Source organism: Oncorhynchus mykiss, chromosome 20 (genome assembly GCF_057628025.1).
Source record: "Oncorhynchus mykiss isolate SJ-2025 chromosome 20, ASM5762802v1, whole genome shotgun sequence".
Taxonomy (NCBI): domain Eukaryota; kingdom Metazoa; phylum Chordata; class Actinopteri; order Salmoniformes; family Salmonidae; genus Oncorhynchus; species Oncorhynchus mykiss.
Genome location: NC_143041.1, coordinates 25,479,399 through 25,493,635, shown reverse-complemented (window position 1 = coordinate 25,493,635; position 14,237 = coordinate 25,479,399). Strand labels below are relative to the sequence as shown.

General features: G+C 42.0%; 1 protein-coding gene and 1 non-coding gene across 8 annotated transcripts in view; both read right to left on the bottom strand.

Annotated features, from left to right (window-relative positions):
• The window catches only part of LOC149974467 (myocardin-related transcription factor A-like), a 42,880-nt gene extending 34,513 nt beyond the window's left edge, over nt 1-8,367 (bottom strand). For 2 of the 7 annotated variants that reach the window (XM_090212681.1, XM_090212683.1), the window contains exons 1-3: nt 8,239-8,367; nt 6,383-6,449; nt 235-522 (exon numbers count right to left, since the gene is read on the bottom strand). In XM_090212681.1, coding sequence (XP_090068807.1) covers nt 235-460 — 226 coding nt within the window. In that variant the 5' untranslated portion in view covers nt 461-522; nt 6,383-6,449; nt 8,239-8,367. Of the gene's footprint in view, nt 1-234; nt 523-6,382; nt 6,450-7,737; nt 8,127-8,238 lie in introns of those variants that run through there. The other 5 variants (XM_090212685.1, XM_090212688.1, XM_090212686.1 and 2 more) reach the window with 4 other exon arrangements.
• Nucleotides 8,368-14,155: 5,788 nt separating this feature from the next.
• On the bottom strand, nt 14,156-14,237 carry trnal-uag (transfer RNA leucine (anticodon UAG)). Its single transcript has one exon. It is a non-coding gene; the product is annotated as a tRNA-Leu (tRNA).

Below are 14,237 nucleotides of genomic sequence, written 5' to 3'. Positions count from 1 at the left end.
AACAGTAGCACTGGAAAGTTATCACATCCGGAGTGATAAAGTATAGGCTTTGAATTACTTTGCTAGCAGCTACAGTAGGCTACACACTGTTGAGTTGAGCGACACGGTGGTGTGCATTATAGGCCGTTTAATTCCTCTCATCTGAAAATCGGAGTATTAGCCACAATCATGCATGTTAGTTCAGTGCACACAGCGTAACAGAAAGTACAATATTCAAGATGTCATTTATTTTACCTTGATACGGTATGGTATGTCTGATAGTTGATGAAAGAGGAGGATCATACGGGGGATCCTCGTACGGGGGATCCATACGGGGGATCCTCGACACCAACTCACCGTTCTTCCTCTCTCGCACAGGCATGTCGTTGGAGATGGGCTGCAGAGTCAACTCCTGAAGCTCATTGGTCACTGCTTCGCTCTGTGGGCTGGAGGCTGAGCCGGGTGCCACGGCAACCACCATGATGCCAGGACTTAGCTCCGCCCCACCCTGTGGCCCCAGCGTCGCCAGGGTGACAGAGATACCTGTGAGGTATACAATTATTTTAAAAAAAGAAAAGAAAAACAATGTCAGTCTTTGTTTTCTTTGGTTTGCAAATTGTCGCATGCAGAAATGATGGTTTCAACAGGGGTGGGGTACTCCGGTCCAAGAGAAATGGTGCATAGGCTTTTAATCCACCCCTGCAATAACACACTTGATTCTAGGCTTGGGCAGTATACCGGGGTATTTGGAAATTGCCACGGAATGGTTTTTCAATACAGTCAATACCATTGAAATGTTTTAAATACATTTTTATATTTGTAGCTACTTTTACAGTAAACACCTGCAGTCAACTTGCGCAATAAGTTAGTAAGTAAAGAAGAACGCGTTCTTCATTTTACCTGTCACAACTTTCATTATGAAGCTTAACGATAGTTCCCAGTCACATTGTGTTTGTTTACAAGCACACAACTACGAGACCGTAGCCTTGTGAGTCACTCACTGTTGTGCAGCACCCGCCAGGTGATCTACTTACAGTATAGAATTCACAACTAAATATTTGCCAGCTAGGTATCTTATAACTATTAAGTTAAATTTGCATTTGTTTAGCTAATTTAGTAGCTAGTTAGCTATCTAGCAAAGTGGTTAGCTTTTCCAAAATCAAGCTTTGCTTGGTAAAAGCAGTGAAACCCCGCCTGGATCAAGAGCCTTGCTGTCTAATATCTGTTTTGTGCCAAACGGAGTAGCATTTTTGAGTAACTTGGATGACTTTATGAACTAGGATATCCTTCTTGCATATAGTTTAGGTCAGAGATTGTATAAAATGTTCGCAATACACTCATTAGCATTTAGTTAGCATTCTCTATGGGATTTGACATGTACTTGTTAACATTGCTAACTTTTGGATTACAAAGGCTGGGTGGGGTTTTGTGATCAGTGCCGGTATCTCAAATATCCCGGTATGGCACAAGGTCGGTATGAAGGTATGACAATCTGGATGCCGCCCAAGCCTACTGGATTAAGCTTATCAGCTAATAATGGATTTCAATATAAACCACTTAGTTTAAAATCAGGTGTTTATTACAGCGGGGCTAGAACAAAACTCAGAGGCTGTCCAGGACAAATGTTGCACAAACTCCTTTATCGTGACCCGGTCTATAGAAACTTGCAACCAGAACCGTGACTCAATATCTGAAGTCGTCCTTCAACTGACAGCTGACATAAACTAGACACTCGATTCCCCTGAGGCCTGTTCTTTGCTAACCACTGACGCAGACACAGTGGCAGAGTGTTAGGGTAGATAGATGTAGCCTACTCTCCCTCTCGGTTGCTCAGGGCTGGGAGGTAGAACATGGAACAGGCTGGAACACGCTAATGGAACACTGAGCATCTCTTGTGAAACTTTGGAATTCAGACGCAGACAGAACACAATTTAGGAATGCATATCTGCAGGCTAAGGATTATAGTGTCAACTATCTGGAGGAATAGGCATTTTGTGTTTTCCTTCACCGGAATCTTCAGTAATTTTGGTAATTAACAGAAAATCTATGGCAATGCATAATAACTTTAGTCATTTATACCTGAATATTTTTTTTATATTATTACACAGTGTTAATTTTTTTGTGTCCATGAGTTTCTAGTATATGGAACATATGGTTGAAGAGAAAAATAGCCTAATTAACTCTGCAACCCTATCTAACTATTGACATTTTTCACAACTGCCACCAGTTTTATGGCAAAACACTGACAACAAATAAATACTGACGTAGTAAAATGAAAAAGTGGTAAAAGTCTGAAGTTATATTGCAGAAACCCTTATATTAAACCACCAACAGTATTCACTAAATTGACGGTCTGTTTTATTTTCTATTTTGTTTGTGCAATTTAGCATGGTAAAGGCCCAAGGGCCACATCCGCTCAAGCAATACCATGCCAATTGGCCACATGGTTGTGCTAAAACAAGCGATTGAACATGCTAACTTTGTAAGGTCATCCCCTGCACCCCGTGTGACCCAAAGTCACCCCTGCACCCCGTGGGACCCAAAGTCATGAACCCCGGCCATGCTGCTTGCAGCTTTAATTCTGTTTGTTTTCTCTACCCATGGAGTGCAGCAGGAAATGCCATTACAACAGAGCAGGCCAACAATAAGGCTGTGTTGTCTAAGGATCTCTCCCAATCTCATTCTTGCCCTCACACCATTCATTTCACTATCAATCTCTCCATTTCTGTGTTCAGCTCAGGCTATTGCTGATATGTTTTTGGTCTGTCTCACTACCTAGCCTACATCTCAACCTACTATCTGTCTGTCTCCCATACCTAGCCGTCTCCCTCTATCCATCTCTCTCCATGACTGTCTAGGTGTGGCAGCATACAGTACTCTCTGGTTCTCAGCTAAGTGTTGATGTGGCCGTAAGGAGCGATTCCCTGGCACTGGCTCTAGAAAAACCATAATACTCATGCGGGCAGAGAGGATTTCTGTGGTGGTTCTGAGTGTTCCAGCAGCCAGAGGATGTCCAGTCTCCTCTCGGACGACACACCCCAACTGAAAAACCTGGACCGAAAAACATAGTCTGATCAATCTCAACAGGGTTTCTACAGAGAAACACTCAGTTTCATCCTCCAGATCCGTCACACCACAAGCCATTTCCACCGAATTTACCACAACAAAATGTAATCGACCTTTATTATGATTTATTACAGCACATTAAGTCTGATCTAATCATCCAATCTCCTGTTGCATAACTGTAGACCCCTACCCTCATCTTATCACGACATCAGCGGCAGCCTCACCCTGTCGTTTCCCCACCGATCTAATTGAGGCTATCATGAAGGAGACCTCTGACAGGCAGAAACAGCTTCAAAAAGTCAGTGAAACAGGTCAACTTAGGAGAGAATTAAGTTATGTGGGAGAACAAGACAGGTCATTGAAAGATTCATTGTAGGCCACACTTTAGTGCAGCTGGTGATGTCACAATACAGTAGAGGATGTGAGTCATAATTCAGTAGTATAACCCAACTAGGCTAACATGGTGTGTGTCACAAAGCTATTCATCACAATGTAAATTAAAATATATATATATATATTTGACTGGTACTGTATATGGAAAAATGAGTTTAAACCAATCAAATAACAGATGACTTTCGGTCAACCAAGATTTTATTTTGTCGGGGACAGCCCTAGAATAAATGATGGTTAATAAGTGACAAGCAGTGAATGGGCAATCACTACCATCGTGGGACTTTTAAAAATGCTGTATTGTTACAGCATTCAACCCACATAATGCATAGTGCATTTAAATGTAAAATAAAAATATGGAAAACCGTTACTATTTTTTAAATAATCGAAACGACATCCAAAAGCACTAAACGGTCAGCACTAGTGGTCAGAAACGAGATAGCGGTGCTCCTATTTGACCCATATTCATCACTGAAAAAGAGAAACTGTGGAATGCTATTATTTCAAAGCTTACAAACATGGTTGTGAAAGTATTCTATGATTTATTCATTTATTTTTAAAAATGCACAAATGTTATAGCTTAGAACCTATTTGACATAATCTGAGGTGTTTGTTTTTTTACTAATGCTCTCAGCTGTAAGGACTTTTTGTTTGGCGACTTTGGGTCTTGAGCATCATAACGCTGTATAGGCCACCAAAGCACTGCCCCACTTCATTTACTGATTTCTCTGAACTATTGTCCATTGCCCTTGAGAACTATACTGAACAAAAACATAAAACGCAACATACACCAATAAAGACTTTACTCAGTTACAATTCAAAGACGGAAATCAATAGAATAATTCAATAAATTCATTGGGCCATAATCTTCGGATTTCACAAGACGGTAGAAAGGCCCAGCCAATCAGAATGAGTTTTTCCCCCACAAAAGGGGGGAATCTCCTATTAGACAGAAATACTCCTTAGAACCCCCCCAGACGTACTGTCAAATTCTCTAAAATGACATTGGAGGCAGCATATGCAGAGAAATGAACATTCAGTTACGTTGGACATTCCTGCCAATTGCATGTTCGCTTAAAACTTGAGACATCTGTGGCATTGTGTGACAAAACTGCACATTTTAGTGGCCTTTAATTGTCCCCAGCACAAGGTGCACCTGTGTTAATCATGCTGTTTAATCAGCTTCTTGATATGCCACACCTGTCAGGTGGATGGATTGTGGATGGATGGATGACCCGCCAAACCATACTCCTTAACACCCACCCGCACCAATGATAATAAATAAAAAAATTACAACTAAAAACAAGAATAATACCTAGGTGTTAGTTTGAATTCTGAACTTGATTAATCACACATTAGGAATGTGACCAACATAGCTTTTTACTACCTGAGGAATATTGTCACGGTGCGGCCGTTTTTCTCTCAGGCAGATACAGAGACACATCCATGCATTTATTACAAGCAGGCTTGACTACTGTAATGGTTTCCTGTCTGGTCCATCTAGGAAAGCCATTGGTCAACTGCAAAACATACAGAATGCAGCAGCACAGGTACTGACTAAGGCCAGATGGAGAGCACCAGTTTTAAGGTCTTTGCACTGGCTGCCTGTGAGTTTAAGAATTAGTTTTAAGATTATTCTATTGGTTTTTAAATCAATCCACAATTGTGCACCTCAATACATGTCAGACATGGTTTAAAGTTATGTACCCAGTAGGTCCCTCAGATCTTCTGGCACTGGCCTTTAACTCTCCCAAAGCCTGGGAAAAAGAGGCATGGAGAGGCAGCCGATAGTTATAATTCCACCAGCCTCTGGAATAGCCTGCCAGAGAACCCGAGGGGGGCCAAAACTGTGGACATATTTAAAATAAATCTTAAAAACACACCTTTTTAGCTTTGCTTTTCCTTTGGGTGCTTTTTAGTCAGTCAGTTTTTGTTTATTTATCCTCTGTTTGTTCTGTAGTAAATATTTCTGTTTTTAATTTTGTTTTTTTCCCTGTGAAGCACATTGTGTTGCATTCCATGTCTGAAATGTGCTGTATAAATAAAGCTTGATTTGTGCCCATCATCGGTTGAGACGTCGCATACTCTTGAATACAGGGTAGGCGTCACTTCAATCATAGAAATAGAACTTATAAAATGGACCTATCCCTTCAGAACACTGCAATTAAGCTGCTAAACCAATTAAATGTACTTTTAATTAACTTCCAACTTCCAAAAAGATGGCCGCTTGTCCCCCCACTGTCAAATGTCAACTTGAATGGGAATGTATGTTGTAACGGCAGGGTTGTGGGTTTGATCTCCACAAGGGACCAGTACAAGAAAACAAGAAAATGTATGCACTGGATAAGAGCGTCTGCTAAATGACTCAAATGTAAATATGATCTATATATTTCTATGATTTCAATACTTTTCCTACGGAGGATAAATTGTTTCATTTATAACAATGAATATGGAGTTGTCATAATAACAACGCATTATTAGAACAGTCACATTTTGGAGGTGAAGGCAATGTCACGATGTAGTTGATGACAATCCTTGAGCAGCCAAGTTATTCCTTCCCAGCACCTCTCCTGTATGAGGGTGTTGAAACATGTAGTGCATTGTGCTGACATAATAGCATGGGGAGGGACAGTGAGTTCACTGGCATTCCTCCCACTGCACGTCTACACTAGTCTGTGCAGATGTGCTCTGAACACGTTCACAAAGAAACACAGCAGGAAACCTCCCACCTGGCTGTAATGTGGGTTTTGCATCTTAGAAGTGAAAAACAGCTACACTTGATTGTCAGCTTGTCACAGAGGACAAATGCACAGTGATGACGTATGACATGATAAATCTATGAGTTACAGTCATCAATGGAAGGTAAATGGAGATCTAGCTAAGCTATATTGTGACAACAAGAGATGAGTGATGGACTGGATGTTGTAACGAGAAATGTGAACTTAACCGTTCCGCTAAATCCTTGAAAACAAATGGGATGGTTTTTCCATTTCAGCACACAGCTGGGAAAAGTGCTGAAAGAAAAGAAGGGAAAGAGATTTTCATTAGTCCAAGCACATTGCTACAAATAGGCCTAGCAACTATCCATCAATCATTGTATGCAAACTCACCACGGCATGATGCAGATCATTCATGACATGAATACAAACTAGCTAACTATTTAGGTAGCTATGCATGTAGCTGTATGGTGCAACATGATGAAGAGATACTCTCGTTTGGCCCAATAGCTGTTAACATGTCGATATCAAGGGCAATGTGTATGATTAGATAGCGTAATAGCCAACTGTGGATTTGGCTAACCACAGATGTCACGACAGCTGTCATTGGCTCATATGGCTGATAGCTAACAGCTTGTTACACAATACCCTTTGACAACAATACAATATCTACCCAGCAAACATGACCCCATGTGAGTATTTGGTAGACACGGGCTAACCCACAACAAGCCCAACATGGGCTAACCTACAACAAGCCCAACACGGGCTAACCCACAACAAGCCCAACCCACAACAAGCCCAACATGGCTTTCCCACACCAGTCCAACACAGGTTAACCCACACCAAGCCCAGCTTCTTCATAAATGTAGAGGTGGGGGCTCATTAGAATTGTTAGTGGTGTGGTTTGCAAATATGTTAAAGTGAAGAGAAAAAAATATTGCAGACACCATTCAAACCAATGAGTGTTTGGAACTTAAGACAATTATCTAGGAATCATTTATTTTTCAGATAGAACCTTATAGCTCTATATTTATTTTTGTGCAATCTTCCTAGTGAATTTTTAAAAGAAAAAAAGACCTTGTACATTGTCAATGACGAAGACGAAGACCGTAAAAAAAAGAAGTTCAATAAGTGCATGAGATATGACAACTAAGTTTCTCTGATAATGATATATATATATATATATATATATGATGACAACATTGTTGTCTTTCTGATACAATGTAACAGGCAGCCGATCAAAGAGGGTGGGCTCGTTTCAGGAAAAGTGAGGGCTGCCCTTGGGGCCAATGTGGAGCCTATGAGCAAAGGCGCATCGGCTCAATGTGGGCAGCCTTCATGGGGTTAACCCGCATTGGGACCACATCCTGCCAACGTGGGCACATTTTCAAGGCAAAGTGAGGGCTACCCTCACCCAATGTCTTTGGGGCAAATGTGGAGCCGATGAGCGAAGGCACATCGGCCCAATGTGGAAAGCCTAAATGTGGCCAATATTTTTGCCCGCATTGGGCCCATATTGTCATTGTGCCAATGTGGACATATTGGCTCGGTATCTAGGCTAGTTAACTACGCAGTGGGCGCTCACCTGAAAATTGTCCAACGCAGAACTATTGAATAACGAAATCCAATACCTCCACAACAGCAAAATAAAAGTGGTTTAAGCGAATCTATCAACAGTAAAACTAGACAAGTCCACCTCCCGGCTCCAGACAGCTAATGTTAGCTACAAGAAATAGCTAGCTTAGCATCTGATGCTAGCAGCTACCTGTCAGTCTAGTCACGCGGTGGTAATATCGAGGTATCTTGCTCTTTGTCGTGATGTTAAAGATTTAATTAATGCGTTCTCTCATTAGCTACTCATCACTGTCGCTATTATTGTTTTTAACGAGGTTAAAAGCCTTTGGCTTTAGTGGTGCACCACTTCCGACTCACAACGGAAACTTTGACCGGAAAACCCTCCTCTCAGCTAAAAAGGCAAATCGTTACTTCCATATAGCAACAACTTGATGACCAATATCAAATATATACTCACATCTAACCACACGATAGCAACAACTTGATGACCAGTTATCAAATATATACTCACATCTAACCACACGACTGAATGAGATGTCAACTGCTTTGGGAATAATGTAGCTATGGCATAGATGTTTTTCCAGTCTTGCCTTGCATTGAAGAGAAGTTGAATCATGGCAATAAACTCTTTCTGTGTTGTGGGCTTGTGGAGTGAAATGCATGGTCTGTGGCGCCACCTACTGGTTATTTCTGATTCCTTTCCAATACTCAGGCCTGCCAGTCATCTGAGTAGATTAGATGATGGGTGAGTTTTAGCAAGCATATGGAGTTGCATAACAATACCTTATGAAGATCTGACTTTTGCGAAAGTGCTCATCATTATGATCAGATTATTTTACAAGTCTTATATGATCTTTCACTGTTCAAAGCTCTGGCCGAACAATAATACAAGTATGTGAAACAGTCTAATAAACATTCTGCAGTGAAGTGCATGAGACGCACACACTGCATAATACATTAATGTGAAACTGTGATCTGATTCCACTGACATGGCCCTGTTTGAATTATTTTTTAACCAACCGTGCTATTTTGTTTGTTTTCTCGCATTGTTTGTAACTTATTTTGTACATAATGTTGCTGCTACCATATCTTATAACCGAAAATAGCTTCTGGACATCAGAACAGCGATTACTCACCTTGAATTGGACAAATAATGTTTCATTAATGGAGTCGGACGGGAGGGATTTACTCCAGACACCCGAACAAGCCCTCATCTCCGTCATTCACAGGAGAAACAGACTGAGATTTCACGGAAGGAGATTGGGGTGCCTTGGGAGGATCAGGCGACGAGTGGCTAATCTGCCTTTGCCATCCATACTGTTAGGCAATGTACAATCACTGGAAAATAAATGGGACGAACTAAAAGCACAAACTATATGCTACCAACAGGACATTAAAAACTGTAATATCTTATGTTTCGCAGAGTAGTAGCTGAACAGCGACGTTAATAACATACAGCTGGCAGGTTATACACTGTATCGGCAGGATAGAACAGCAGCCTCTGATAAGACAAGGGGTGGCGGTCTATGTATATTTGTAAACAACAGCTGGCGCACGATATCTAAAGAAGTCTCAAGGTTTTTCCTCGCCTGAGGTAGTGTGGTCTACAGCTTATCATGAGATACTCTATCTACCTAGAGAGTTTTCATCTGTATTTTTCGTAGCTGTCTACATACCACCACAGACCGATTAAGACCACAGACCATTAAGACCGCACTCAATGAGCTGTACACCGACATAAGCAAACAGGAAAACGCTCATCCAGAAGTGGCGCTCCTAAAGGCCGGGGACTTTAATGCAGGGAAACCTCATTTCTATCAGCATGTTAAATGTGCAACCAGAGGGGGGAAACTATTCTAGACCACCTTTACTCCCCACACACAGACTCGTACAAACCTCTCCTTCACTCTCCATTTGGCAAATCTGACCATAATACTATCCTCCTGATTTCTGCTTATAAGCAAAAACTTGGTCAATAAAATTGGTCAGATGAAGGAGATGCTAAACTAAAGGACTGTTTTGCTAGCACAGACTGGAATATGTTCCGGGATTCTTCCGATGGCATTGAGGAGTACACCACATCAGTCGCTGGCTTTATCAATAAGTGCATTGATGATGTCATCCCCACAGTGACTGTACGTACATAACCCAACCAGAAGCCCTGTATTACAGGCAACATCCGCACTGAGCTAAAGGGTAGAGCTGCCGCTTTCAAGGAGTGGGACTCTAACCCGGAAGCTTATAAGAAATCCTGCTATGCCCTCCAACAAACCATCAAACAGGCAAAGCTTCAATACAGGACTAAGATCGAATCGTACTACACTGGCTCCGATGCTCGTCGGATGTGACAGGGCTTGCAAACTATTACAGACTACAAAGGGAAGCACAGCTGAGAGCTGCCCAGTGACACGAGACTACCAGACGAGCTAAATAACTTCTATGCTCGCTTTGAGGCAAATAACACTGAAACATGTATGAGAGCGTCAGCTGTTCCGGACGACTGTGTGATCACGCTCTCCGCAGCCGATGTGAGTAAGACCTTTAAACAGGTCAACATTCACAAGGCCAGACGGATTACCAGGACGTGTACTGCGAGCATGCACTCGCAGTACACGTCCATGTCAGTACATGTCTTCACTGACCTTTTCAACCTCTCCCTGTCTGAGTCTGTAATACCAACATGTTTCAAGCAGACCACCATAGTCCCTGTGCCCAGGACAACAACCTCTCCCTCAACGTGATCAAGACAAAGGAGATGATTGTGGACTACAGGAGAAGGACTGAGCAAGTTGAAAGCTTCAAATTCCTTGGCGTCCACATCACCAACAAACTATCATGGTCCAAGCACACCAAGACAGTAGAAGAGGGCACGACAAAACCTATTCCCCCTAAGCAGACTGAAAAGCTTTGGCATGGGTCCTCAAATCGTCAAAAGGTTCTATAGCTGCACCATCGAGAGCATCCTGATGGGTTGCATCACTGCCTGGTATGGCAACTGCTCGGCCTTCGACCACAAGGCACTACAGAGGGTAGTGCGCACGGCCCAGTACATCACCGGGGCCAAGCTTCCTGCCATCCAGCCCCTCTATACCAGTGTCAGAAGAAGGCCCTAAAAATAGTCAAAGACTCCAGCCACCCTAGTCATAGACTGTTCCCTTGGTACCGCACGGCATGTGGTACCGGAGCACCAAGTCTTGGTCCAAGAGGCTTCTAAACAGCTTCTACCCCCAAGTCATAAGACTCCTGAACATCTAATCAAATGGCTACCCAGATGATATGCATTGACCGCCCCACACACTGCTGCTACTCTCTGTTATTGTCCATGCATAATCACTTTAATAACCAGTGCCCCTGCACATTGACTCTGTACCGGTACCCCCTGTATATAGCCTCACTATTGTTATGTTACTGCTGCTCTTTTATTATTTGTTACTTTTGTTTCTGACTTCTTTTTGTATTTTCTTAACTGCATTGTTGGTTAAGGGCTTGTAAGCAAGCATTTCACTGTAAGGTCTGTTGTATTCGGCGCATGTGACAAATAACATTTGATTTGATTGACCGGTTGGAGACCACTGCTCAAGAGCAACAAGTTAAATAATTTAGAGGCAATGCTACCAAATACTAATTAAGTATATGTAAACTTATGACCCACTGGCAATGTGATGAAAGAAATTAAAACTGAAATAAATAATTCTCTCTCTTATTATTCTGACTTTTCACATCCTTAAACTAGTGGTGATCCTAACTGACCTAAGACAGGGAATTTTTTTACGAGGATTAAATGTCAGGAATTGTGAAAACTGTGTTTAAATGTAGTTGACTAAGGTGTATGTAAACTTCTGACTTCAACTGTAGATGTGACCTAGCCATGGCAAGCTGCAGGTTGGCCACCCATGATCATGGATCTCTTATTTAGAGGGATTCACTGGAAGCCATTTGCGGCAAATTTAAATACCACAAAATAATGTTCCAGATACAGACTTATTTCTTAGCAGTAAGCATTCTAACTAATAAATTACGGAATTGTCAACAATGCCCTTGAGTGGACTCCTCTTTGTAATGACTATGCAACACCACAAGATGGCAGTAAAGTAAAGGTCTTTGTCATGGCTATTGTAGTTTCACCACTAGTCACCAGTCTATGCAACAGACATGTTTTAGAGTTCACCTGAATTACCAAGCTTTTCTAACTCGTAATTAGGGCTGTCAGAGTTCAAATCAAATTGTTTTTGTCACATGGGCCGAATACAACAGGTGGTAGACCTTACCATGAAGTGCTTACTTTACAAGCCCTTAACCAACAATGCAGTTCAAGAAAGAGTTAAGAAAATATTTACTAAATAAACTAAAGTAAAAAGAAGTAACGAGACTGTATACAATAACGAGGCTATATACAGGGGGTACCGGTACCGAGTCATCTCTGTATACCCGTCGCAAGACCCACCGGTTGATGCCTATTTATAAAACCCGCTTCGGCCTCATTCCTGCAAGTTCTGCCAGTCACATTCTCCCCAGAGCACACACATCCCTGGGTCGCTCGTCTTTTCAGTTCGCTGCAGCTAGTGACTGGAACGAGCTGCAACAAACACTCAAACTGGACAGTTTTTTTTATCTCAATCTCTTCATTCAAAGACTCAATCATGGACACTCAGTGACAGTTGTGGCTGCTTTCCGTGATGTATTGTTGTCTCTACCTTCTTGCTGCTGTCTGCTCCCAATAAATGTTTGTACCATGTTTTGTGCTGCTACCATGTTGTGTTGCTACCATGTTGTTGTCATGTTGTGTTGTTACCATGCTGTGTTGTCTTAGGTCTCTCTTTATGTAGTGTTGTCTCTCTTGTTGTGATGTGTTTTGTCCTATATAAAAAATATATTTTTTAATCCCAGCAGGAGGCCTTTTGGTAGGCCGTCATTGTAAATAATAATTTGTTCTTAACTGACTTGCCTAGTCAAATAAAGGTTACATTTAAAAAAATGTGCAGGTGTACAGGTTATTTGAGGTAATTTGTACATGTTGGTAGGGGTAAAGTGACTGCTTAGATAATAAACAGAGAGTAGCAGCAGTGTAAAAACAAATGGGGGGGGGGGGGGGACAGGCTATGACTTGGGTGACTGGAGTCTTTGACAATTTTTTGGGTCTTCCTCCGACCCCGCCTAGTATATAGGTCCTGGATGGCAGGAAGCTTGATCCCAGTGATGTACTGGACCGTACGCACTACCACCTGTAGCGCCTTATGGTCGGATGCTGAGCAGTTGCCATACTAGGTGGTGATGCAACCAAACTGTTTGAGGATCTGGGGACCCATGCCGAATCTTTTCAGTCTCCTGCAAATGTGTTGTCGTACCCTCTTTACAAGTGTCTTGATGTGTTTGGACCATGATAGTTAGTTGGTGATGTGGACACCAAGGAACTTGAAACTCTCAACCTGCTCCACTACAGCCCCATCGATGGTAATGGGGTCTGTTCGGCCCTCCTTTTCATATAGTCCACGATCAGCTCCTTTGTCTTGCTCACATTGAGGGAAAGGTTGTTTTTCCTGGCACCACACTGCCTGGTCTCTGACCTCCTCCTATAGGCTGTCTCGTCGTTGTCGGTGACCAGGACTACCACTGTTGTGTCGTCAGGAAACTTAATGATGATGTTGGAGTCGTGTTCGGCCATGCAGTCGTTGGTGAACAGGGGGCCACAGTATTGAGGATTAGCGTGGCATATGGGTTGTTGCCTACCCTTACCACCTTGGTGCGCCCCATCAGGAAGTCCAGGATTCAGTTGCAGTGTTTAGTCCCAGGGTCCTTAGCTTAGTGATGAGCTTTGAGGAAACTATGGTGTTGAACACTGAGCTGTAGTCAATTTTAGTGCACTCATTTGTTTTAATCGTATTGTCTGAAAGCGTTCAAAATACACTGAAAGCATTCAAAATACATAAGCCTTGAAAACAACAATGCGATGTCAAAACAAGTTGATATTTGGATGTGTGTGCTTTATCAATTTAGACTTCAATATTCTTGTAATGCTTTTTGTATAAAAAAAATCTTAATTTACAGTTCAATTTGAGAAAATGAATTGTGATTAATCACAGCAAATCCTGCAACTAACTCTTAATTTTTTGTATATTGTTTGACAGCCCTACTCTAATACATTGTTCTGTGTAGTGTAGAGATAATTAAGACCTGACGTTTAATCAAAACGTTTTGGCAGCGGTGGGATTCGAACCCACGCCATCGAAATGACTGGAGCCTAAATCCAGCGCCTTAGACCACTCGGCCACGCTTAAATAACAGTCCAATTTGAGAAAATGAATTGTGATTAATCACAGCAAATCCTGCAACTAACTTAATTTTTTGTATATTGTTTGACAGCCCTACTCTAATACATTGTTCTGTGTAGTGTAGAGATAATTAAGACCTGACGTTTAATCAAAATGTTTTGGCAGCGGTGGGATTCGAACCCACGCCATCGAAATGACTGGAGCCTAAATCCAGCGCCTTAGACCACTCGGCCACGCTACC